General features: G+C 44.7%; 1 protein-coding gene across 8 annotated transcripts in view; it reads left to right on the plus strand.

Annotated features, from left to right (window-relative positions):
* The window catches only part of LOC137438666 (F-box only protein 32-like), a 145506-nt gene that overhangs the window by 92495 nt on the left and 25320 nt on the right, over nt 1-27691 (plus strand). For 2 of the 8 annotated variants that reach the window (XM_078767137.1, XM_068133904.2), the window contains 5 exons: nt 1641-1734; nt 3087-3271; nt 6941-7123; nt 7245-7388; nt 11625-14771. In XM_078767137.1, coding sequence (XP_078623263.1) covers nt 1641-1734; nt 3087-3271; nt 6941-7123; nt 7245-7388; nt 11625-11714 — 696 coding nt within the window. In that variant the 3' untranslated portion in view covers nt 11715-14771. Of the gene's footprint in view, nt 1-1640; nt 1735-3086; nt 3272-6937; nt 7124-7244; nt 7389-11624; nt 14772-22242; nt 22299-25590; nt 27202-27691 lie in introns of those variants that run through there. The other 6 variants (XM_078767136.1, XM_068133903.2, XM_078767133.1 and 3 more) reach the window with 4 other exon arrangements.

The following is a 27691-nucleotide window of genomic DNA, read 5'->3' on the forward strand; positions in this document are numbered from 1 at the left end:
GTCCCATAGATAGGTTTAATTTCAATTAGATCGTAACATCATCCTGTAAAATACACCATGCAACATATATGTCAGGATCAAGGCATCATATGAGAAAGATTGGATATATCAGTCAATGCAAGCAAGCCTAGAATATAAGTGGGTACGTACCATTCAATTCTACATGTCATTGTATAAAGTCGCAGGAGTGGCCTCGAGTCGCGGACGTCCCGAGGTCTTATAGACACCGCCCAGTGGTTTAAGTGAGCGTCACACCTGGGTTCAACTTACATTTTCACCACATTATCTGAAAGTTTTGAAATTATTCCAAAAGTTGTGGCACAAAGAGATACTACAAATGCCTTAGGATCAGCACATTGAGCCAAGTTCGTCATGGTCACATGGAGAAATAGAGAAAGGGCCCTGAAGATTATTTACACAAAGCTGCATTGACAGCAGCAGCTGGGTTTATCTCCGTGTAAATAAAAGCCCTCCCTCGTGACAAGTGGGTGGCTCGGGGTGGGGATTCAGTATGAATCTGGAACGCTTTATCTGGAAGGCCACAAAAGTGATTTTCCATGAAACCATCTCCCCATTAGCTAAGTTTAGCCACGATACACCTCCTCTTACTGGTTCCCACTCTCCACGCAAGTACAGTGCATTCAGAAAGTATTCAGACCCCTTCACTTTTTTCACATTTTGTTATGTTGCATCCTTGTGCTGAAATCGTTTAAATTCATTTTTTTCCTCATCAATCTCCACTCAATACCCCATAATGACAAAGAGAAAACAGGATTTTAGAAAGTTTTGCAAATTTATTACAAAGAAAAGGTGACCAAGAACCCGATGTTCACTCTGGCTGAGCTCCAGAGATCCTGTGTGGAGAAGGGAGAAACTTCCAGAAGGACAACCATCACTACAACACTCCACCGATCTGGGCTTTATGGCAGAGTGGCCAGACGGAAGCCTATCCTCAGTGAAAGACACATGAAAGCCCGCTTGGAGTTTGCAAAAAGCACCGGAAGGACTCTCAGACTGTGAGAAACCAGATTCTGTGGTCTGATGAAGCCAAGATTGAACTGTTTGGCTTCCGTCTGGCCACTCTGCCATAAAGCCCAGATCGGTGGAGTGTTGCAGTGATGGTTGTCCTTCTGGAAGTTTCTCCCATCTCCACACAGGATCTCTGGAGCTCAGCCAGAGTGACCATCGGGTTCTTGGTCACCTCTTCTTTTTAATAAATTTGCAAAACTTTCTAAAATCCTGTTTTCTCTTTGTCATTATGGGGTATTGAGTGGAGATTGATGAGGGAAAAAATGAATTTAAACGATTTCAGCACAAGGATGCAACATAACAAAATGTGAAAAAAGTGAAGGGGTCTGAATACTTTCTGACTGCACTATAGATTTTATTCCACTACCAATGGGTCTTACGTATACATACCTATGTTCAACAACAGGCCACACACAGTAAGTAGTGCAGGCCACGTTGTTCAACTATGTTTGTCGTGACCAGGTTGGAGTTCATTGCACGTCATAAGTTTGACATGTTTTGACATGTTTGAATAGATTCAAGAGGAGGTTCAATTGATCAGAACCAGGAAGCTATGTCGTAGTCATTGAGGAAGTACTTGCTTATGACTTCCTGCCATTGTTTTCTCACAGCTTTTGCAGCTCATTGCACAGAGCCAGCTACCTTCTCTGAGCGGAGCGGCACAGAAAAATTACTTCAATATCTTGGAAAAGATTGTTGATAAAGGTGAGCAAAAGCCAATACGTGATTAACGATTAACGATTAACGATTAAAAGCCAATACGTGAGTCAGATTAACAAATCAACGCTTGCCAAACGCATTTTGGCAAGCGTTGATTCGGTGTTTGACTTTGTTACCTTCGCCAGAGGAGAGGGTATTGCATTTGAGTCTGTTTGTTTGTTGTTGTTGTTTGTCTGTTAGTTTGTCTGTTTGTTTGTCCGCACAGAATAAATATGATTTTCTCTGCAACCGTTGGTCCGATTGACAGGAAATTTTCACCAGAGGTGCAGCTCCACCTGTAGAATTTTTTAAATGATAATTATGATGTCATAGGTTACGTGGTTCGGCCGCCATCTTGGAAAATCGAAAAATTTTGCACCTCTATCTCGGAAAGCGCTGAATAGAAAAAATTGAGACATGGCTCATTGTAAAGAACTCTCCATGGGGAATAAAATATGTTGATGATGTCATAGGTGCCTCCATTATGACATCATAATTCGACAAATACAAAACTTCATCCTATCAAGATGAAATTTCTTGAGCGCCATGTCGTCATAAACTGGTGGGAAAAAAATAAAAATGATTACGTCATCGGTCACGTGGTTCGGCCGCCATCTTGGAAAAACCGAAAAACTTTGCACCTCTATATCTCCGAAAGTGCTGAATAGAAAAAATTGAGACATGGCTCATTGTAAAGAACTCCATGGGGAATAAAATATGTTAATGATGATGTCATAGGTGCCTCCATTATGACGTCATAATTTGACAAGTACAAAACTTCATCCGATCAAGATGAAATTTCTTGAGCATAATCTAGGAATAAATTAGTTTAGAAAAAAAATATTGATGACGTCATCGGTCACGTGATTCGGCCGCCATATTTGTTTTAACACAAAAGCCTTAAAAACCACTGAAAACACATCCTGACAAGGGTTTGCAATCACTGATTGCTCTTTTTCTTGTTCTAAATTGTGGTTGTGAGCATGGCAGGATAGCCTTGGCCCACGACGTATACGCACTCCTCTCTGAGCTGTCTCGCCTCAGCTCATCGTTGGCATTAGTTGATGGAAGTTAAATATCCCACGGTATTTATCGCTAGCAGACCTGAACAAATTACAAGTTCCTGCCCTGACTATTGCTTCGAAGGCGAAGGTAAACCACCCAGATTTATCGTTGCCACTTAGCAATTTTTCTTAGTGAGATTGGGAATGGGCAGCAGGAGGTAGAGGGCAGGTGGAGGAAACGAGCCCTTCACTTTAACTCCTGATCACTTATTATTGCCAGACATTAAACTATTCAGAATTCTTATTGCAAGATGAATCGTCCATTTCTAAAAACACACTCTTCCTGACCTTTAGTGCTGCGAGACAAAGAAAATGGACGACAGGTGCGAGAACTGCTGACTGCATTGCATTCGGTCGCTTTTCACCTCGTGCGGGATGTGGGCAAGTCTGTCCTTGTCGGGAACATCAATGTCTGGGCTGAGCGGCTGGAGAGCCTCAACCGCTGGAATATGAGGCTTGCTGATCTCCAAATCAAGCAGGTAATTCACTTCGGGTCATGTGCTCCAAATTCAACCTGATGTTTACGACTCAGCTCGGTTTTTTTTTTTGGTTTTTTTTTTTTGTATACTGAATCGAGGCTCGTGAAAGAGCTGACATTTACTTCACAAACAAATCAACCAGACAAACAAAATATATAAAAAGAGGGAGCGGAAGACAAGAGAAGGGGAAGCACACAAACACTTGAGAGCACACAACATTTAAGAGCAGGGAGATGTGTGGGAGGGAGAGGGCTTGGGGGGAGGAGGCGTGGGAAGGAGTGGGGGGGGGGGGGGGTGGGAGAAGTATAAAACACAAGGACACCAAGGACTTCCAGGACAGAAGTTGGTATTTCACAAAAGTGGATTTGGGGTGAAATTAGCGGGGGTAGAAAAGATCAAGGTTTTGGATGGGGGAAGATAAGAGATGGTGGTGAACAGCTGCTTTAAAGACCTGGAGGGTGGAGTGGGATTGAAGAGAGTGAGGGAGTTTGTTTCAGAGGCGGGAGAAAAGAGGAATGAAGGAGTGAAGGTGAGCAGAGAGTCTTGATTTTGGCAGTTTAACCATAAGAGGGTTGCAGGCAGATCTTGTGCGACCTGTAGGAATATTTGCGGGACAGAGCCCACAGAGAGCTGGGGAGGGGGGGGCAAGGCCAGAGAGAAGTCGGTAGAAGACGGAAAGACCACCAACCTGCCTGCGGTGAGTGAGTGAGAGGCCCTTGGAGTTAGCTTCATCGCGGGAGATTCCAATGATTCTGAATGCTTTGGTTTCAACAGCGTGAAGACGAGCTAGGTGTGAGGCAGGAGCACCAGCCCAGAGGGGAGAGCAGTATTCCATTGAGCTGCGGATGAAAGCCTTGTATGTGGTGAGGAGCTCAGGTGTGCCAAGGAAGGACTTCGCACGACGGAGGATGCCCAGTCGGCGACTGGCTTTGGAGGCCAGATTTGAAATGTGGTTTTCCCAGGAAAGATCACGGCAGATAGTGAGACCCAAAAGCTTGAGTGACAGAACGTCTTCGAGAGGATTATTCAGAAAGTGGATGGGAGGGTTGTCCAGTTGGTCTTTTCAGAGAGACATCGTAAGAGTGTGGTTAACCACAACTGCACTCGGTAGAGCACATACCTCCACCAAGCTGAACAGTTTGTTTTGTATCTCACTGATAGGTCGGATCTGAATCTGGACCTGAACCAAAATCGAATTGGCTTGTTCTCGTCACCAAACCAACATGTCCACCAAATTTCGTCCGAATCCGTCCACAACTTTTTGAGAATCATTTTAAATGAAGGTGTGATTGATGTCTGGAGTAACAGCTGCTGCACTATAAACAAATTGACCAGGTAATTCACCTTTCATGTGAACACTCTTCTTCGTGTACAAAGGAAGACCTATTCTACATGGTGTAAAATCCCCCAGGATGGTGCACATGTAGCGCAGTTACCTCTGAGCTGTCTAGACCGGGTTCAATCCCCGACCTGACTATAAACGGTTTAATAAATGATGAGGATGAGGACACAGCAAGATATTGATAAATATAAGATCACAACATGGAAGCCCACGGATGACACCAAAGATGGTCTAATTAGACCAAAGATGGTCTTTACTACTACTTGAGTACGATTATTATGTACGTAACTTACATATATATATATATTTCATGAGATATCGCCCAGCACAAAACCTTGGACGCCACTAGAGGTGGGGCTACACAAAGGAAAGTATAGACCTAGTATCCGACTGCAAAGCCGCAATGAGCCGGCGAAGCCAAAGCCTCTTGCCACTATTTTACCCATCACTATGGCATCAGTAGGTTAGGTAGGTGTAGTTGGTACCGTACTTCGTTCAAAATGACACCATTTGCATTCTGGATGAGATTAAAATTTATAAAATTTCCTTCTTCATTAATTCGGCGAATTCCGTCTCAACTTCGGATATTTCCGGCCGTGAAAAACTATCCCCTATGGCCGCGAGATAAAAAAAAATAAATCTTCGTCAATTTTGGAATATTTGACGCCGTTTTTAGCCTCCGAAACGCGGTAATAAACTTTTTTGAAATATTTTTTCAAATGCTCGAATCTCATGGGTTCCGGTGTTTGGTGACGATTTTCGTTGAAGATAACCAGGGCCCGGGGAACGAGGTTGGTCTTAAAGTATTTTAATTACAAATTAGAGGTGCATAAGATGGTGAATCAAAAAAAGACGGGTGAAACAAACTCCTATTGAACTTTTTCGCAATTTTTTATGCATACTTCCACATCCGCAAGATGGCGGCCTCCATGGAGCGATTTGGTGCGTCAAAGCTTCGAAATTCTGAAAGGATTCAGCAAAATCTGGCTTTTCAACATAATACGTATGCGTTCATTCACAACACCGGCTTCGCCAGCTATTAGACAGAAAGGATGAATCTATTGACATTTCTCTTGAATTGAGATAGGTTGGGATAGAGAGGAAAGCAGGATGCAGCAGGTAAATTGTTCCAGAAAAAAACTGGAAGAATACCTCATAGTCTTACTCCTTGGGACAGATACAATGTATAGAACCACCTTTGGAGGCCATTTTCCCCCACAGAGCAGGGGTTGGCCTTTTTCGGGCACCATTGTCCCCTTTTTGAAGCGATGTTTTATGGCCGGATGCCCTTACTGCCACCAACCCTGTTAGTCGCCTCTTGCGACACACAGGGAATTACCAGTGAACTGGTACTCAATTTGCGGACCTCGGAAGGATGACAGGTTGAGTCAACCCCCCGGGTGGTAATTCAGTGATCGACCGGGATTCAAACCCAGGATCCTCGGATCTCAAGCTGGCACCCTAACAGCTAAGCCAACACCAGGCTGGACAGATAGTGTATGGATGGGATGAAACTACCAAACGCGCGTCGAGCGACCAAGTATGCTCAGGTGGAACAACCTGTGATAGACCTCAGAGCACATTCCGTGGTAATATCTGTAGAAGAGGCTCAAGGAAGCAACAGAGCGGCAGACTGGGAGAGGTTCCAGGGATGATGCCAACTCCTGTCCCACGTGAATGGCAGCACGTTGCTGGATTCTGTCAAGAAGAGATAAGTGACTGGTTGGAGCACCTGCCCAAATATGGCAATGATACTCCATAACAGGAAGTACAGTGGCCTTGTATAGTTGGAGCATAGCAGCTTGAGAGAGGTATCGCCGAGCACGAAATAAGCAGCCAAGGTGCTGGGAGGCTCTTTTAGCTGTTGCAGAGATTACCTTTCCCAGCTGGAGTTTGAGCTGATATCCAATCCAAGCTGATAACAGGAAGTTCCTCTCAAAGGTGAAGAATCCATATACGAGGTGGGTCGTTCTTTGGTTGAAAGTAACAACTCAGTCTTTTCCCCAGTTCATCACACTCCAGGTCCTGATTGAGATTGGTACTGGTATTGTCATGTGTCGGAGGACACAAGCTTCCTGGGTAGGTAGTATGCAGGTATCTCACATATGGCTTTTTTGTTGACATATGCGCACCTTAATTATGTTGTAGCACATTATGAGTTGTCCTAAAATTGTTTTGGTGTTTTAAAAATATTCTTACTTGATTAGAAATTGATCACATGTTGTTCAGTCCAAGGTGCACTCACATCCACACGATCTTGTACGCTAAATAGCAACAAACAACAAATTGCTTAGTCTTTACTCCTCTTTTTCCTATTACTCCAGCAGAAGGAGGAACAGGGACCAACCCTCACGGATCTACCATGTGACATGCAGATGGAAATTTTTCGACGATTGCCTGATGGTCTGGACATTAATAACCTGGGTCAGACGTCAACGCAATTTCTCACCATGAGCCAGGATCATCTACTTTGGAGGAAACTCTGCCAGTACCATTTCACCGAGCGCCAGGTATGTTGCGGACTGTTTGGCTCCTTGATGACCTCACCCATAGCTTAAAAGGATTTTTCCACCACTTTGCTGAGTTATTCAGTTTTGCTCATGCAAAGTGAACTTTATGGTCGACCCGCAGTTCCGGAAACGGTTGACCTTGCACAAGGATGGTCAGCTGGATTGGCAGACGATGTACTTCAAGCTTCAGCGTTGTTACCCACAGCGGGAGGAATATGGCGACACTCCTCGCTTCTGCCGTCACTGCCATGTGCTCTTCTGGCAGGTGAGGGTTCAACCTACTTAAGTCAAGTGCAGCTTAGCAAAAGGTGCCAATTGCTCCACCAAAAACTCCTCGAGAAATCTGTCAGAAACAGGCAAAATCCTAGAAATATTGTAAACTGGGTTAACTTCACCATATTTTCAGCCTATTGTGTGGAGAACATGCGTTACCACGCACTTCACCTGCCTTGTCTGTCTGTGCATGTTTAGATTTGTATGAGGTTGTTTTGGGGAATGACCTACTACTTGGGGTGTATGGGGTTAAATGGGGATAAGCGGAGATAAGCGAATGAATTTGCCGATAGGTGAAGTATTTGGGAGAATTGTGCCTTTGATCATACACGCACGAGAGTTGGCACACAGTTAGAGTATGCCTGAAGGAAGATATTTGGCTATAGGGCCATCGCAGATTTGTCCTGTGACAACAATGGCGGCCATTTTTCAAAAAAGGACAAATCTGCGATGACCCTATAGCCAAATATCTTTCTTAGGACATACTCTGACTGTGTGCCAAATGCCATGTTTGTATCATCAAAGGCACAATTCCTGCACCTATCTGCCATACTAGTGGGGATACGGGATACGGCACCGATCAGCGTGAGGCATTGACTGGGTTGGTGGTTTCATTGGGGTACGGTATTGTCCCGTGATCTGACTCGGAATGATCAAATCAGTAGGCCGTCGCTACCGCTTTAACGCAGTTCATTGGGATTCAGCCGGGAAACTGGATGAAACAGGCAGCTGTTTTTTGTTTTTTTATATATCAAATTTACTAAAATATTTTCCCCTTATTGAGCCATTGGAATAGCAACCAGAGTTGTTTTGGGTGGATTTCATATGATTTGTCCAGTAAAACATTAAAAACAAAATTTAATTTGATTTTTTAATTATTTAAAATCAGTCTGTTGGCTTCCTGGAAAAGTCAGTCAGGGCAGGATTCCCTCTCCCCCCTGGAAAAGCCTGGTGTTGGCTTAGCGGTTAGGGTGCCGGCTTGGGATCCTAGGATCCTGGTGTTCAAATCCCAGTTGATTGCTGAATTAACGCCAGGGGGGTTGACTCAGCCTGTCATCCTTCCGAGGTCGGCAAATTGAGTACCAGCTTGCTGGTAATTCCCTGTGTGTCGCAAGAGGCGACTAACAGGGTTGGCGGGCGACTAACAGGGTTGGCGGCAGGAAGGGCATCCGGCCATAAAACATTGCTTCATAAAGGGGATCACGGTGCCCAAAAAAGGACCAACCCCTGCTCTGCGGGAGAAAAATGGCCTCTAAAGGTGGTTCAGTCTGTAATCTTTTCTTTTTGTGAAATTATTTTACAACTGGGGCTGCATCCATCAAGGATGGTTGATGTGATGGTATGTGATTTGATAGGACAGGAGGAACACAACGATCATCCATCATTATCCTCTGACAGAATGGTGGTGGAAGCACAACCTACGGGGGTGATATACCTGTCAAGAATGGGCGATGGGAATGCTAGGTCGGTAGAACCAAATAACAACAATCTTTTGACGGAATGACATCATTAGCATTGCTCATCTGAATGTCAAGTTGTCATTCAGCATGGCGAACACATTGAGAAAGGTACACTCAGCCAAATGGAATAAATGTGGGAGTTCTAAGTAAATCTAAATTTCGATGCCTTAAGCAGAATTATAAGGCATTTTAAATAATGTTTATAAAGCTTGGTGACTGGAGGAAGCTGATAGAGAGGAGTAAGGAAACACATGGACAGATATACAGCAATATTTAATTTATACTGGAACACTCGTTCCCCACGGAAGCGCCAGGAAGGGTCATTCCTCTGTGGGGTATATAGATTACAGTAGATCTATGGTCGGACCTCAAGAACATCGGGGGTGTGTTAATTTACCAAGTTTCTTGAAGAGAGCACTCACCAAAAGGCTTTAGTATTCGAGCAAGAACTCCATTCAAAACCGTTGATAAAGGAACGGCTGACTTGGCAAGCGCTAGCTAGCTGCTTGGTAACTGAACACACCCCGGGTTTCCTCCCTTTCAGTTAAGTGTTAAACAGCAGGAGCGACTGTTTCAAAAAGTAATCATACATGTTTTAATAATAATAATAATAATGCATTTATTTTATATAGCGCTTTTCAGGAAGCCCAAAGACGCTTTGACAGAGTGCAAAACATAATGCATAGCAAAACATAAAAACAATTGCAAAAAAAGAAGAATCAATAGGGAAATATTCAAAGCACAAAGGAGGGAGAAGGAGAGGAGATAGTCAGGGGTTAGATGCTATGGGTTAAATGTTGAATGCAGTGTTGAACAGGTGGGTCTTGAGTGCTGTTTTGAATGTGGTGAGTGAGGAGGAGTCTCTGATGGTGTGAGGTAGCGAGTTCCAGAGGGTGGGAGCAGCGATGGAGAAGGCCCTGTCCCCCCAGGATCTAAATTTGGTCCGGATGGGGGGGGGGGGGGGTCAGGAGGTTGGTACCAGCAGAGCGGAGGTTGCGGGTGGGAGTGTGTCTGGAGAGGAGGTCAGCCAGGTAGGATGGGGCCAGGTTATGGAGGGCTTTGTAGGTCAAGAGGAGGATTTTGTACTGGATTCTCGGAGATGGGGAGCCAGTGAAGCTTGTAAAGGACGGGGGTGATGTGGTCACGGGTCCGGGAATGGGTGAGTAGACGGGCAGCGGAGTTCTGAATGTATTGGAGTTTATTGGTGATTGTTGAGGGTGAACCATAAAGGAGGCTATTGCAGTAGTCCAGACGGGAAGTGATGAAGGCGTGGATGAGGGTTTCTGCAGCCACGGAGGAGAGGGATGGACGGAGACAGGCGATGTTTTTCAGGTGAAAGAAGGCTGTCTTTGTGATCTGTTTAGTGTATTTGTCGAAGGAGAGGGTTTGGTCAAAGATGATGCCAAGATTCCGGATGTGAGGGGAGGTGGATACTGGGAAACCGTCGATGTTGAGGGCAAAGTTATGGGTGGACTTGGTGAGCGTTTTTGGGCCAATGATGATTATTTCAGATTTATCACAGTTAAGTTTGAGGAAGTTTTGGTTTTGGTTTATAGTTTTGTTTATATTTTGTTTTGGTTTTGGTTTTTGGTTTATAGTTTAGTTTTGTTTTAGTTTTAAAAACATAGTTTTGGTTTATAATATTTTTTACTTCCGGTAAGGGTTTTCCATAAAATACCATGGTAAGCTATTTATACACATTGACATGGCGTTTGTTCAAGGAGGAAACCCCTGGGGGAGAGAGATACTATCTTACTATAATTCACCAAATGTCCGTCCGTCTGTCCGTCCGTTCCCGGGTACCGCAAAAACGGGTGAACCGATCGCAACGAAATTTTGGGTGGATAATCCTGGGACCCCCTGGAGTAAAATAGGCCATATTGTTTTTCCAATTTCAGCTTTGGTCTCCAGCACTTTCAGGTTTAGACTCCTGCCTAACGTTATTGTCCCGGGTACCGCAAAAACGGCTGCACCGAACGCAACGATACACCTCCATGCCCATGGGATTCCCATGGGTGACCCCAGTAGTTAGTATTAATACAGCATTGTTTTGTAATAACATTAATATTATGTGATTAACTGTAGTGTTGTTATTGCTTGTGTTTTTAGAAGCGGCTTTGGAAAAATGCTGCGATAAGCTATCTTAATGCGGATATACAGTACACCTCAACATGGAGTTCGTCCAAGGCGTACACCTCCCTTGTCGTGTGGCCCTTAACCCCTCACCCCCTGTCAAGTTTTGTTGTGATTGGATAGGTAGCTAACGAATGTATCGCAGGCAAAAAACAGTCAGACAGACAGACACCAAATTGCGTATTTTAGTATGATGATATAAATGGTTTGCTTTATTCCTGGATTCACGATGCCATGTTTGTTGTCATCAATCATATAGTTTTATTATTTAGCGAAGAACCCGTCCTTACGCATGGGGTAATTCCCCTAGAATTGGCGTATTTTAGTTGGAGTTGTAATACCCACAGGGAGTATTGAGATGCCAGACCTATTTACATAGAGGGATTTGGCGATCACCCTACCCTGCACAACCTTAACCTAAATCCCTCAGGACTATGAATGTTTTGATACCCTAAGACCACCCTGAGTAATACAACCAGTTTTCACCTCCTTCCATCTTGCAGTTTGTAACAGTTCACTAATACCATGAGCACTTTCGAGAATGTAAATTTCCAGAATTTTTTAACGTATTACACGCTCTTTGCATCCACTGATGTTAAACACCTAATGCCGGCGATTGATCCATGTTATTTCAGGACACAGGACACCCTTGTACAGCCAACAACGCAGAAGAAATGTGCGTCGCACTGTCCCCACAAGCCTTTATAAACCTTTTCAGATTTTAAAAAGATAACAAACAGTGTGAAAGTTTTTTGTTTTTTTTACATCAAGAGGATGACATGTTTGAGAAGGAAGCTTTCACCTGCAGTAAGTGCTAAAGGTTGTTCAGACGAAGTCCCAATGATGGTGAAGAGTTCGGGTGATGCTGAGTTTGATGCAGTCTGTTGTTATGAAGATCCGACTGCTCATCGTTGTTCTAAAAAGTAAATAGTAAGTTAAAGAGATTTGATGTTCGTTTTTGAAAATTGGAATGTGCTTCCATTACTTTCAGTCCACCAGAAGGACTTGTTTGCTAGCGTCGGCCGTTTGTGGACTTTAAAGATCCCACAGTGCGTTTCACGAAGAATAGGCAAGTTATCGCCGGTAGGCTGAAATAATTACAAATTCCTACCCAAACTGTCGAATTCAAATTGCTACCAGTCAAATCCCTACCAGATTTCAAAAGTCAAATTCCTACCCCAAAAAAGAAAAAGAAAAAAAAACAAGAGAACGCCAGCCCTGGCCAGCCGCTTCGTGAAAGACTCGAGCCAGAAATATTTCGCGAGCGGATCCCACAAGAAGGTGGTAATAAATGGAGCAGTGAGAGAAGTTGGCCTAGTAGTCGTAGTTGTATTACTACACAATGCATGTGATGTTTTTTTTGATTTGAGATTCACGAAATGGTCAAAAAAGGTTACACGATGAATCGTAACGTACAGTTAGGATTGGTTTGATAATAAGATGGGAATAAATGAGAAACTCTGATTTTGAAACGAGTAAGAGAGTGTTGGCGGGTTGTCGGATGTGGTTGTGTGGTTTAAATGAAAAAAAGAATCCAATTTTGATTAAGGATTTATGAAATGTTTTTAAAATTTGATTATTTATAACTTAAGCTCAACTTGTCGTGGTGACATTTTTCATTATAAATGCAGTTTGCGAAGCACATACTTGATTGACGAATGGACAGGTATTTGAATGTATTGTATGAATGGCAAAACGTCATGAATCATCATTATTGTTTAAACCGTCATTTCTCACAAGTACATTGAAGATCCCTTTTTCATTCTATTTTTCTTGCTTTATTAGATTATGTTCATAAAAGATATTCTGTATTACGAGGGAGTGTTCAAAAGGTTCTCCGAGTGAAAATTCGAAAAAATAACATCTATAATTATCTAGTTCAGTCCAGACGTGTCCGACTTCTGGTGACGTCGTCCATCGTTGATTTCTCCCGACTCTCATTTTCTGCACCACGATTTGTCCAAACTATGACGGTTTCAGCTTTGTCATCAGCACTTACTCCGTACATGGTGGTCTCAGGAATTTTTCAAATTAGTCTCCAAAAAAACATCCCAAATTGTTGATCTTCTTTTCTTTTCTTCTTCACTGTCCACGACTCACATCTATCTATAATTCCAGTAATCTCTGTGTGTATGTCTGTGTGTCTGTGACTGCTGTTTCTCGACAACCACGGGTCCGATATACTTTAAGCTTGCCAGGTATATTGCTGGGGACCTGAGGATGTGCCTTTTCAAGGTTTCATATTAATCGGAGAAGTAGTTACCGAGCTATGTCCAAAAAACGATTCAACCAATCAGAGAGCAGCGAGCTATCACGTGTGCCGAACGTGGCGAACAGACTCTGCCTCGGACGGCACATTTGAGAGCGTATTCATTTATTTCACGTTGGCAAACTATGTTGGCGTTAAACTATGTTTTAAAACTAATTAAAACTAATTTGCGATTCTTTCGCTTTTTTTTTTTTTTTTTTTGGCAAGGAACGGGCACCCACGTACGGGCACGTCCTAGTCCATACAATTCGCACCAGGTTGGCAGATTGCACAACAACTCTCCATCTTTTATTGATTAAAATGGAGTCCATCTGATTTCTTTATTGCCCATCAGGTCCACTGGTACTATACAGTGTTCATTTTTAAAAAAACAAATTGGTTCTTTGATTGTTCGTGCTCTGTCTTTTTTAAATGCTGAGCATCAAGCAAGAAGAAGAAGAACCACCTTTAGAGGCAATTTTTTCCCCACAGAGCAGGGGTTGGCCTTTTTTGTGCACCGTAGTCCCCTTTTTGAAGCAATGTTTTATGGCCGGATGCTCTTCCTGCCACCAACCCTGTTGGTCACCTCTTGCGACACACAGGGAATTATCCAGTGAACTGGTACTCAATTTGCGGACCTCGGAAGCATGACGGGCTGAGTCAACCCCCCTGGTGTTAATCCAGCGATCAACCGGGATTCAAACCCAGGATCGTAGGATCCCAAGCCGGCACCCTAACCGCTAAGCCAAGACATCCTCTTTTGAATCCTCTTGAGATCCTCTTGAGCATCAAGCAAGGAAGCAGAATTTTCAAAATCTTTGGTATGACTCGGCCGGAGTTCGAACAGACTTGGAGCAGAAACTCCAACAATTATGTGAGAAAAATATTTTAAATAATTCATATGTACCTGAACTCTTCTTGTACCCCTTTGTTTCCGACCTAACTTCAATTCCACATTGAGACGATGCACGCTGAGAATAATCGGACATCTCGACTCAATCACACCTGGATATTCTTGAGCTACTCAGTATCCACCATCCGAGCCAATATAATGACAAATAACTTGTGTAATGGGAATTTTCCTGGAGCATTGCGACGTCGTCTTCCCGAGAACATTTTGAACGCCCCTCGTATTACATATTGTGGAGAGACAGCATTTTAATCCATCAAAGCGCAAATTTCATACAACATATAATATTTCTGGTTTCTGGTTACATATAGTTTAATCTTACAAATGAGACATTGGTTTGCATATTTCCTTTTGCATTTGATCATCAAATTGCCTGCTTACGTAACATTTGATGCAAACTTAAAACGATTGAACCTGCGATTGCAAATGGCATTTCATGCACATCTTGAGACTTCGCGGGTCGATTGTGAGCGCATTCTGCATTGTGAGCTACGATTGTGAGTTTTATTGTATTTTGTACAAATGGTGTCATGACTTTGTCATACAATGCACTTTTTCAAGGATTTTTTTTTAAAGAACACAGTTTTGTACTGTTTAATAAAGAGTTGGACAATGAAATAATAACTGCGTGTCTCTTTTTTTTTTTTTGGATACAAGATCGAGGCTCGTGGAGGAGCTAACATCAATCACACAAAACAAACGGACACACAAAACATACAATAAAGGGAGCGGGAGACAAGATGGGGAGATAGAGGAGAGGCACACAAGTACAACATCAGAGAACAGGGACAACGGGAGATCTGTGGGAGGGAGGGGGCTTGGTTGGGGGATGGCAGAGGTATAAAACACATGGACACTGCTATAGGACTTCCAGGAACGAAATCGGAATTTCAAAAAAAGTGGATCTGGGGTGAATTATCGGGGGTAGAAAAGATCAAGGTTTTGGATGGGGGAAGATAAGAGATGGTGGTGAACAGCTGTTTTAAAGACCTGGAGGGAGGAGTAGGATTGAAGAGAGTGAGGGAGTTTGTTCCAGAGGCGGGAGAAAAGAGGAATGAAAGAGTGAAGGTGAGCAGAGAGCCTAGATTTTGGCAGTTTAACCATAAGAGGGTTGCTGGCAGATCTTGTGCGACCTGTAGGAATATTTGGGGGACAGAGCACAGAGAGAAATGGGGGAGCTAGGCCGGAGAGGTGTCGGTAGAAGACAGAAAGACCACCAACCTGCCTGCGGTGAGTGAGTGAAAGGCCCTCGGAATCAGCTTCATCGCGGGAGATTCCAATGATTCTGAAAGCTTTGGTTTCAACAGCGTGAAGCCGAGCTTGGTGTGAGGCAGGAGCTGTCTCTCTGTCTCTGTCTCTCTTTCTCTCTCTCTCTCTCTCGCCCCCTGCAGGCCGTTCGTGTTGGGCGTGGCGTCATGGCGGCTGTGAGCAACTGCTCTGTGTTGTAGTGAGTCCGTTGTGAGATTTCCTCCTCTCCTGCCCCCCCCCTCCCTCTCCTTTCTATCCTGTGTACTTTGGCATTTTGTTTTCATCCGTTCTACACCTTTGTCTTCGAGAGAGAGAGGATTGAGAGCGGGCCCATTTTGGGTGCGGACTACTGGCTTTGACGGTGCTTTGTAAGCCATTTTTGTGCTTATAATGCACGTTTAGTATTTACTTTAGTTCGATAATTTAGGTTTGATACCTTCTTGTCCGGTTCGGACAGCGGGGGAATTTCGCTGGTATGGCGAATACACGCTTCGAAAATTTAACGTGTAAGCATGCATTCGCATGTGTTCCGCCCGAAGGAGCTCCTACTGAGGACATTATCCTTGCCGTGGGATCCATCATAGGAGACGGTAATGTTTGCGCGGCATCACGAATGAACCAGAAATTTGTTGTCTTCGTGTCAGAAGAAAAACTCGTTCATGACGTCGTTAGTACCGGTCTAACCATAAAAGGGGGTCATTATATTACGGTATCCCCTATGGATACGCCGGCGACCAAGATAACAATATCCAACGTTTCACCGTTCATGCCAGGCGAGAAACTCCTATCAGTCCTGTCTCGTTATGGTAAAATTGTCTCCCGAATCTCAATGATTCCGCTCGGGTGTCGCAGCGATCGTGTTAAACACGTATTGAGCTTTAGGAGGCAAGTGTACATGATTCTCCCGGATCGCGGAGCCGATACAGGTTTAAATATATCCTTTAAAGTATCGTTGGATGATCGGGAATACCACATGTATGCTTCCTCAGCCTCCTTAATTTGCTTTAATTGTGGAGAATTCGGACACGTTAAAAGATTCTGTCCTAAGGCCTCTTGTCCGAAGTGTGGTGAACCGGGACATAACGAAAGGGTTTGTAAAAAGGCCAATCCCTCCACCGCGCCTTTTGACACCCCGACCGTGCTCGCTGACATCCGAACCGTATCTCCTGTTAGCCCTACCGTACCTTCCGTCACCCGGACCGTATCTCCTGTCACCCCTACCGTACCTTCCGTCACCTGGACCGTACCCTCTGACACCCTGACCGCACCTTCGGATGCCCCGACCGTACCTTCTGACACCCCGACCGTACCTTCTGACACCCCGACCGTACCTTCCGACACCCCGACCGTACTTTCTGACACCCCGACTGTACCCTTTGACCCCCCGACCGTACCTTCTGACACCCCGACCGTACCTTCTGACACCACGACCGTACCTTCTGACACCCCGACCGTACCTTCTGACACCCCGACCGTACCTTCTGACACCCCGACCGTACCTTCTGACACCCCGACCGTACCTTCTGACACCCCGACTGAGTCGTCTGTCACACCGGTGCTTTCCGATTCCAATGTGATGACACCCACCGATGTGACTGACACAACTAGCATTGCCCCCTTTCCCGAACCCATGAACGAAGAATCCATAGTGTATGCTAAAAAGCGAAGAGCACCAGCGCCAAGCATTTTCGCTGGTGCTGCAAAGAAGGCGGTCATGGGCGGCACCATTTCCGGTGCACATGTGTCCGAGTGTCCCTCTGACATTCCCTCACTAACTGAGTACATGAATACCGTTGTCAATGACACCAGCGAGTCTCATTATGTAAATGAGCCCAAAAATAAAATTTGTACCTCTCACCTGGAAGGTTCCGAGTGCGAAACCTCCAGTGAAAGTATTACCATTTCCGAGCTGGGAAATGTTTTTCCGCTTGTCCCCCCTTTAAATACCGAGCAGACTAAGGATTCAATAAACGTTCCCACTGTACAAACGGGGCCGGCAAATCTGAGTTTGCTGGGATCTCAAACCCAAGCTCCGACCCCAGATACAAATATCCACCAAAGTGTAAATGAGTGCTCTCGGGAACACCTTGGGAAACTTGTGAAGGTGCCTCCAGACAAGACCGCGGGGGCAGCGGGTAATACCCCAGATCCTGACGACATGTTATCTGACGTGTCTGAGTCCGAAGATGACATTGAGGCAACCGCGCTGTCACAAGCGATGACAGGTCACTCGCAGGTATCCCCTCAACTCATTCTTACCTTCCTTAACGAAACGTATCGTCACCGCAACATTGTCATTAAAGACAATTTCCCTGACTTGGCTGCATTCATGTGCACCGCAAAGTCAATAATCAAAGCGCGTGAGGATTTTGACCTGACGAAATCTCAATTCCACAGGTTAAGAAAGTTTGTTACCCGAGCAGGTACGGAGTGTTCCCAAGCACAGGGCGATTTCATTACCACGGAATGAAAAACATTTCCTTTGCGACCTTAAACATGAATGGTGGGGGTGCAAGTCACCTCCGTCAGGCCCAAGTCAAAAACTTGTTTGACCGTAAAAAGGCAAATGTTCTTTTACTACAAGAGACCCACATCACACCTAACGTGGAACATGACTGGTGCCAAACTTTCAAAGGGCAATGCTATTTTAGCAATCTGTCAGCCTCATCTGCTGGGGTTGGGTTTTTTCTAAAGCCAGGTCTAGCTTTTGAGTCTTGTCATTTTCAGGAAGTCATAAAAGGCCGGCTTATTTCCCTTCAGCTTGCACATCAAAACTTCCGCTGTACCATTTTCAATGTGTACGCACCTAGTGAGAGCAGGGACCGAAAGGCCTTCTTCACCTCCATGGTAAACCACCTGAAATCAGTTGATCTCGACCAATGTGTGTGCATTGGTGGTGACTTTAATTGCACCTTTGACCCTTCGAAGGATAGAAACTCTGCAGAACCCCACCCCGAGTCCCATGCGGACCTATCCCATTTCTTTAAGACGGCCGGTCTACTGGATGTTTGGCGATTGCATCACCCCAACATAGTCCAGTTTACCTGGTGTCGATGTGCCAATGGCCGGGTGTCTTCGGCAAGACTCGACCGCTGGTACATTAATGTACCCTTTAGGAACGTCGCGGCCTCTTCAGGTTGTTTTCCGTCATTGTTTTCAGACCACCATATGGTAACCTTAGATCTTTCTTTTCCTCGACCCACATGCAGAAATAGTTACTGGAAGTTTAACGTTAAACTTTTAGAAGATAGTTTATTTACAGACTCCTTTCGTGATTTCTGGGCTGAAATTAGTACTAAAAAAATCTTCTTTCTCCTCAATTAGTCTCTGGTGGGATAACCTAAAGGCCCAAATTCGAGTATTTTGTCAACAATTTAATTCACACTGTACCAATGTAAAACATATCACGATGGCTTGCTTGGAAGCAGACATCTTAAGGTTAGAGAGCAAGTTGGCCAATGAGAGCAACCCAGTGAACTATCGGTTGCTACTCGAGAAGAAGGCCCAATTAAGGGATTTGATCCATGAAAAAGCAGCGGGCACACTAGTTCGGCTAAGAATACAGAATATAAAGGTTTCAGATACCCCAACTAAGGCTTTCTTTCACCTAGAAACTGTAGAGAAACCAGCACGACTTATATCTTCGGTTTTGGACCCAGGGGGGAACATCCTAACAAATCCGAGTGATATAAGATTAAATATAATCGATTTCTTTTCTGAACTTTTCAAGGCCAAAACAGTTTCTCACGAAATGATGAATGTTTTGACCTCTCATCTTCCTTCCGTGGCTGAGGCCCAACGTCTGGAACTGGATGCTCCAATTACCCTTCCAGAGCTAACCGGTGCACTCGCTGAGATGGAGTCGGGAAAAGCCCCTGGCATCGATGGCCTATCGGCCGAATTTCTTTCGGCATTCTGGGACATTTTGGGCCCAGAGCTGCTCAATGTTCTGGATGCATCTCTTTTATGCAGAGAATTACCGCTCAGTTTTAGAAGAGCAGTACTCTGCCTGCTACCCAAGACTGGCGATCTCCGACACCTGTCAAACTGGCGTCCGATCTCTTTGTTGTGCACGGATTACAAACTGTTTTCCAAGGTCCTCGCGAACCGGTTGAAGACAGTTATTGGGGACCTGGTGTCACCTGATCAAAGTTGCGGCATCCCTGGCAGATCCATCTATGACAACATATTCCTAGTCAGAGATTTGTTAACTGGTAAATGTGTCAAAGAGGATTTTGGATTGGTGTTTCTTGACCTTACAAAGGCCTTTGATAGCATTGATCATGAGTTTTTGTGTCATGTGTTACAAGCTTGCGGGCTTGGCACTAATTTTAGAGCCTACATAGCTTTGTTATATGCAAACATCTCCAGCTTGATCAAAGTTAACAACGAATTTTGCCCACCCATAAAGGTTCAGAGAGGGGTAAGGCAAGGTTGTCCACTTTCAGGTCTATTATTTGCCCTCGCCTTGGAGCCCCTCTTAATCGCCCTCAGAAAGGATATCCCTGGACTTGTCCTTTCTCCAGGACACCCACCTTTGACCCTGTCAGCTTATGCCGACGACCTTTGTGTCATTATAAAAAGAAAATGCGACAGTGACGCCATGGCAAAGTGTTTGTCGGACTTCAACCTTGCCTCATCACTAAGGTGTAATTGGGGAAAAAGCAAGGCTCTGTGGATCCCCTTTCCAAAAAATGACTTACCTATGCCACCGTTATTACCACCACCTCCCCTGCCTGCAGAGCTAGTGTGGGCAAACGATGGCATCAAGTATTTGGGTGTCTTCCTCGGTCCCCCTCAGTATGCCCAGAACAATTGGGACAGGATCATTGACCAGGTAGATGGGCGTTTGAGCCGATGGAAAAGAGCTCTACCCCACCTTTCCTATAAGGGTCGCGTGCTAGTTGTCAACAACCTTGTCACTACCCTTTTGTGGCACCGGTTCATCTGCCTGCAACCACCGGAGGTTTTGCTCCAAGCTATCCAGAGGAAACTGGTGGATTTTTTTGGGGGAGGCTACCACTGGCTTCGACCCAGCGCCATATGTTGTCCCTCGGCCGAGGGTGGTCATGGCCTAGTCGATGTGAAATGCCGCCTGTTGGCCTTCCAGCTCCGCTCCATCCAACGCTTGCTTTATGCAGAACACCTACCAGGAAAGCCCTTAGCCTGCTCCATTCTTCAACGAGCTGGGAGGCTCGGATACGGACAGGAACATTTCCTGACCAACCTTCAACACGTCGATACATCTCTGCTCCCAGTCTTTTATCAGAGCCTCTTGAATGCCTGGCAGGGCGTTTAGATAAGTCGCCAAACAGACTCGTATGGCACTAACATGTATGCACATGAGCCTTTATTTTTCAACCCACTTTTCCCCGATATCCCGAGGAGTCGCGACTTCTGCCAGCATTTTATAGTGGCCAACATCCTGAAAGTGTGTCATCTCCGGCACGACTCTGGACAGGGATGGAAGCCTGCGAACGAGCTGGCGGACCTAACAGGTGTTCGGTCCAGGAGGCAAATCGGGAACATACTAAGAGCGGTGAGCCGAAGGGGCTACCAGCTAGGCCTACATTGGACGCAGGACGCAGAGGTTGAGCCCACAGTCCCAAAAGTAGGTGTCGCTTTTACCCCAAACAAGCTGCCCCCCATGAGCGCAGGGTCACCCCCCTTCCATGCTATGAGCAGCAAGAGTATTTATAGGTCTTGTGTGAAACTTCTTCTTGGGGACCCACCTCTAGCTGGGGTTACCCGGTGGAAAGGACTCTTGCCTCCCGGTCCCCCCTCTGAGCCTTTATGGGATACAATGTATGCTGGACTTATTTCTAAAAGAACAGGTGACCTTCAGTGGCGTTTGGCCCACTGGATTGTTCCTTCCAATGCTGTCATTCGTTTTTTCCCCCCCATTTCCGGCTGTTGCCCCTTTTGTCCGGTGAGGGAAGATTTGTTTCATGCTTTCATTAATTGTGAAAGACTTTCTCCTTTGTTTCATTGGTTAAATTTTATTTCCCATAGATTGCAGGTTACCTTTTCTTTGAAAGCTTACATCTTTGGCTTTCCTCCTAAAAAGGGAACCACATCTATTGTATTCGGGTTCCTAACCGCTACCGCTAAACTGGCCGTATACCTGTTGCGGAAGGCGAAGCTGGGCGGCAGACCCATGCAGGAATGCAGTATTATGGTGTTTTTTAGTTCGTTGGTGTCAGCAAGGCTCAAGCTTGAATTTGGCTGTGTCCAAACTGCAAACAACCTTGCAAATTTTGTTGCGACCTGGTGTGTTGGAGGGATTTGTGAGGTCCAAGATAACAAATTGTTAATTTCTGTATAATACAGTGAGGGTGTTTCTTATACACTGTTCCATGCTTCTCCTTGCCGGCGTTTTTCTCCCCTTGGTCTTCACCTACTCTTTCTTTCTTAAGTCTCTCCTCAGGGTTGCAGATGCGATTGTAAATTTGTACATGTAAAATTATGCCTAGTTTAGAAATTATGCCTAGATTTTCTCCTCGTGTTTTTTTGGTATTGCCACCTTTTCTGTCGCTTGGTTTGCAGTGCACCGATTGTTTTTTCCTTCCGGGATTGCTATGATTTTACTGATTTTCCTGGATGAATTGCTTTTGGTGGTACTCTTGTTTTATACTTTTATAATAAAAAGAGTTTAAAAGTCATCTTTCTCTCTTCTCTCTCTCTCTCTCTCTCTCTCTCTCTCTCTCTCTCTCTCTCTCTCTCTCTTTCTCTTTCTCTTTCTCTTTCTCTTTCTCTTTCTCTTTCTCTCTCTCTTCTCTTTCTCTTTCTCTCTTTCTCTTTCTCTTTCTCTTTCTCTTTCTCTCTCTCTCTCTCTCGCCCCCTGCAGGCCGTTTGTGGTGGGCGTGGCGTCATGGCGGCTGTGAGCAACTGCTCTGTGGTGTGGTGAGTTCTTTGTGAGTTTTCCTCCTCTCCTGCCCTCCCCTGCCCCCCCCCCTCCCTCTCCTTCCTATCCTGTGTACTTTGGCATTTTGTTTTCATCCGTTCTACACCTTTGTCTGCGAGAGAGAGAGGATTGAGAGCGGGCCCATTTTGGGTGCGGCCTACTGGCTTCGACGGCATTTTGTAAGCCATTTTTGTGCTTATAATGCACGTTTATTACTTACTTTAGTTCGATTATTTAGGTTTGATACCTTCTTGTCCGGTTCGGACAAGTGGGGGGTGTTGAATTCGCTGGTATGGCGAATGCACGCTCTCGGTTAGAGGCGTTCGATAGCCTAACGAGGAAGCATGCATTTGTGTGTGTTCCACCAGAAGGAGTCCTCACTGAGGATGTGGTACTCGCAGTGGGGAAAATAATCCGGTGCGAGCATGTCCGAGCTGCCTCACGAATGAATCAAAAAGTTGTTATTTTCCTGTCCAAAGAAAACTTTGTTCACGACGTCGTGAGTGCAGGTTTAACCACAGAAGGTGGTGTTTTTATGTTAGCGTCCCCCATGGATACTCCAGCGATGAAAATCGTTGTATCAAACGTACCACCATTTATATCAAACGACAAACTAATGTCAGTCCTTTCTCGTTATGGAACAGTTGTGTCGAGAATGTCCATGATCCCCCTGAAGAGCCGAGACGAGAGGATAAAACACGTTATGAGTTTCCGTCGCCAAGTTTACATGGTACTTCCCGATCGTGGTGATGATACAGGGTTAAATATTTCATTTAAAGTAAAATCCGACAATCGGGAGTATCAAATGTATGCCTCGTCAGCCTCACTAACGTGCTTTCACTGTGGAGCCTTTGGTCACGTTAAACGTTTCTGTCCCAAGGTTTCGTGTTCAAAGTGTGGGGAAAATGGCCACGTAGACACCGAATGTAAAAATGATAATACTCGTGTTCCTATTAAACCGACTGGAGTTAATCCTGTGAGTTTGCCGGTTCCTGCTGTTCCCTCCTACAGTGAGACGAACAATAGCAACATCGATGGGCATATCCCGAGTCTCGAAAACGATCGCACTTCACTTCCTGTCACAGAAACCGAAGCGACCCCAACTCGCACAACCTTTGCTGCGATTCCCTCATGTAGTGAAGGAATGGAGGCGGACCCTATTATTGGTTCTAAAAAACGAAGGGCGTCGGTTGCTAATTTTTCTACCAGTAATCCAAAAAAGGTGGTATTGGAGAAGGCCAGTGTAGCTGAACACACACCTCAATGTGTTCCTCATGCTTCCATCGGGTTTGAAAAAAAGGATGGTGAATCGGGTGCTGCAATTGAGGATAATATGTCTGAAAGTTTGTGTACAAACTCTGTGGATGCAAATTGCTATATGGGTGAAATAAGTTGCACCGCTGAATACGTTGATAAACCCTCGAACGAACCATTACGATCATTGACATCAGTCACTGTGAACGAGCAGACAGTGACTGACTCATCCCTCCACAGTGCTGCTCCACCGATGCAGATTCAAAACTGTGTTACCGAGTCACTCATCGATTCGGTAGATTGTGCTCCACACGAGGATGAAACCGAGGCTTCAACTTCTGACGAGCACAAATATCACCATGGCATCGTGGATTGCACAGTGGAGCTCTCCAGCGAATCCCCAGAGATACTGACAATTCCCATAGTGACCACGGAGGCCGACATCCTCGATCCTGGAGGGACCTTGTCAGACTTGTCGGAATCTGATGAGGATGACGAGGTGCCCGAGTTGTCTCAGTCTCAGTTGAGTCAGCCAATGATATCTCCTCAACTCGTACTCTCCTTTCTGAATGAAACCTACAGACAGCGAAATGTAGTTATCAGGGATACATTTCCTGATTTAGGTTCATTCATTCAATCAGCAAAGGAAATAACAAGAAAGGGCAAAGAATTTCCACTAACAAGGTCACAATTTCACCGACTCAGGAAATTTATTACAAAAGCCAGTCTTGAGATTTCGCAACACCCAATCAAACCTTTTGATAAGGAATGAAGCAAATTACCTTTGGCACCTTGAACATTAACGGCGGAGGTGCAAACCCAAACCGCCAAGCTCAAGTGCAAAGTTTGTTTCGGCGCAAAAATGTCGATGTACTTTTACTGCAGGAAACGCACATCACCCAAAACGTAGAATATGATTGGTGTCGCGTTTTTGGGGGACAGTGCTTTTTTAGCAACCTGTCTTCCCTTTCGGCAGGTGTTGCTTTCGTACTTCGACCAGGGCTAGTACCTGAGTCAATCCTCTTCCAGGAGATCATTAAAGGCCGATTCAGCTCTCTTGAACTGGATGTTAATAATTTCCATTTCACATTATTCAATGTGTACGCACCAAGTGAGAGCACAGAACGGAAAGCTTTCTTTGCGTCTGTGATTAATCACCTGCAGACAGTTGATCTAAACCAATGTGTGTGTATCGGGGGTGATTTCAACTGTACCTTTGAACCTGTAATGGACAGGAACTCGGCAGAACCTCATCCCGAATCATGTACTGATTTATCCCTTTTCCTTTCTCGGGTGGGTTTGCTAGATGTATGGAGGGTACTTTTCCCCAATGAACCTCAGTTCACCTGGAGCCGCATCGCCAGAGGAAGAGTTTCCTTTGCGAGACTCGACCGATGGTATATAAACTCACCTTTTAGAAACGCTATAGTCTCTCCAGATTATTTTCCGTCAATATTCTCAGACCATCATTTAGTAACCATGGGGTTTCTTTTTCCTCAGTCAATAAATAAAAGTGCATACTGGAAATTTAATACCAGTCTTCTAGAAGATGGTCTATTTAAAGAAGCCTTCCAAGTTTTCTGGGCTAATCAAATCCAAAGAAAGCCCTCTTTTTCTTCAGTTAATCTTTGGTGGGACAATACGAAAGCCCAGATTCGGGTGTTTTGTCAACAGTTTAGAGCAAACATTACAAATGTTAAGAATGTAACAATGACTTGTTTGGAAGCTGACATTGTACAGCTCGAAGGTAAACTTGCTAAAAATAATAATGCAAGAAACTTCCAGTTATTACTAGAAAAGAAGACTCAGCTGAGAGAGTTAATCCAGGAGAAAGCAGCAGGGTTGTTGCTCAGACTAAGGGTTAAGAACTTAAAGGTTTTAGATACCCCTAGTAAAGCTTTTTTTCGTCTGGACTCTGTCAGTAAAGCACCCAAGAACATTTTTTCTGTAATTAATCCTGGCGGAGCTGTCATTGTAAATCCCAGAGACAGACGGTTATGTGTTCAAGACTTCTTTTCCAAACTGTTTTCAAAACAGGTAGTTTGTGATGAAACAATGAGACTGGGGTTTTCGAGGTACGAGAGGAACCGCGGGTTCAGACACTTGGCGCGTGCGTCTGGCTGAGCAGTTTCAGACTCTGAGCGCGGTTTCAGTGCGAATCCCTCTTTTTCCACACTACATCGAGAAGCGTGAGTATACCGTGACAAGAAAAAGGTATGTTACGAATTTGTGCGACTTTTATTGTCGAAGTTATCGTCGAGTGAACGAATCGTGCTGGCGCCGTGGCCTTCAAGTGGTCTTGACTAGATGCAAGGCCGCACCTCATTTTGTCCAATAAAGTGGTTTTAAAATATTTTTTGATGGTTCTTATTCTTATCATTAGATGCACAACGTTCGTAGGGAGGTATAGATATGTGGATTGACATCGGATGGCATGGGATTCGGGAGTTAGGAACTCCGGGGTTTTAGGAACTTTTTTCATTAGTAATATATGCGATTCCTCTTGGAGGCCCTCGAGAGGGAACGGAGGCTCGGATTTTAATTCTGATTCCGGATTTCGCAGTCGCTAGTGCGTCTTAACACTCGGCACAAACTGTCCCTGCGAGATTTCCAGGATTTTCGGTAAAATTACTTCAGGGTAAATTTACATAGGAAAGGCCCATGTTAAATTTTCGTCGCCGAAGGACTTTATGTTTTGCGAAATTCATCCTGACTTCGCCTCTAGGACGATAGAGGGTTATCTATGGATAACGGCAACCTTTATTTGGAGAAGATTGGGCAAAGTTTGACCGAGTTATTCAAAATATTAACTTATATAAAATAAATCTTTTGAGGTGAAAGCGCGATGACGTCACCACGTTCCGCAGCACGAGTTTGGATGGTGAAAAGAGATTTTTGTTTCATCGTGCACGGCTTCACTTTATTTCCAAATTAGAATCTGTTTTCGTTTTTGCCGCAAACATGATATCAGTGCATCGAGTGGGGTATTTTATTTCGTGAAAATCGGTCGATTTGAAGTGGTGAAAATAAAATATGATCGTGGCAAATCGTAGGAATCGGGCTGGCGCCGTGGCCTTCAAGTGGTCTTGACTAGATGCAAGGCCGCACCTCATTTTGTCCAATAAAGTGGTTTTAAAATATTTTTTGATGGTTCTTATTCTTATCATTACATGCACAACGTTCGTAGGGAGGTATAGATATGTGGATTGACATCGGATGGCATGGGATTCGGGAGTTAGGAACTCCGGGGTTTTAGGAACTTTTTTCATTGGGAATATATGCGATTTGCTCTTGAAGGCCCTCGAGAGTGAACGGAGGCTCGGATTTTAATTCTGATTCCGGATTTCGCAGTCGCTAGTACGTCTTAACACTCGACACAAACTGTCCCTGCGAAATTTCCAGGATTTTCGGTAAAATTACTTCAGAGTAAATTTACATGGGAAAGGCCCATGTTAAATTTTCGTCGCCGAAGGACTTTATGTTTTGCGAAATTCATCCTGACTTCGCCTCTAGGACGATAGAGGGTTATCTATGGATAACGGCAACCTTTATTTGGAGAAGATTGGGCAAAGTTTGACCGAGTTATTCAAAATATTAACTTATATAAAATAAATCTTTTGAGGTGAAAGCGCGATGACGTCACCACGTTCCGCGGCACGAGTTTGGATGGTGAAGGGGTTGTAGGTTTCATCGTGCACGCCTTTGTTTTATTTCCAAATTGGAATCTGTGTCCACTTTTGCCACAAAAGTGACATTCGTGCATCGAATGGGATATTTTATTTGGTAAAAAGCCGTCGATTTCAAGTACGTGAAAATAAAACGTGATCGTGGCATTCGAAGGAATCGGGCGGGGGCCGTGGCCTTCAAGTGGTCTTGACTAGATGCAAGGCCGCACCTCATTTTGTCCAATAAAGTGGTTTAAAAATATTTTTTGATGGTTCTTGTTCCTATCATTACATGCACAACGTTCGTAGGGAGGTATAGATATGTGGATTGACATCGGATGGCATGGGATTCGGGAGTTAGGAACTTCGAAGTTTTTTCATTGGGAATATATGCGATTTGTTTTGGGGGGCCCTTAGAGCTAGCGGAGGCTCGGATTTTAATTCTGATTCCGGATTTCGCAGTCGCTAGTGCG

This window comes from Myxine glutinosa, chromosome 13 (genome assembly GCF_964187855.1).
Source record: "Myxine glutinosa chromosome 13, kmMyxGlut1.1, whole genome shotgun sequence".
NCBI classification, from domain to species: Eukaryota; Metazoa; Chordata; class Myxini; order Myxiniformes; family Myxinidae; genus Myxine; species Myxine glutinosa.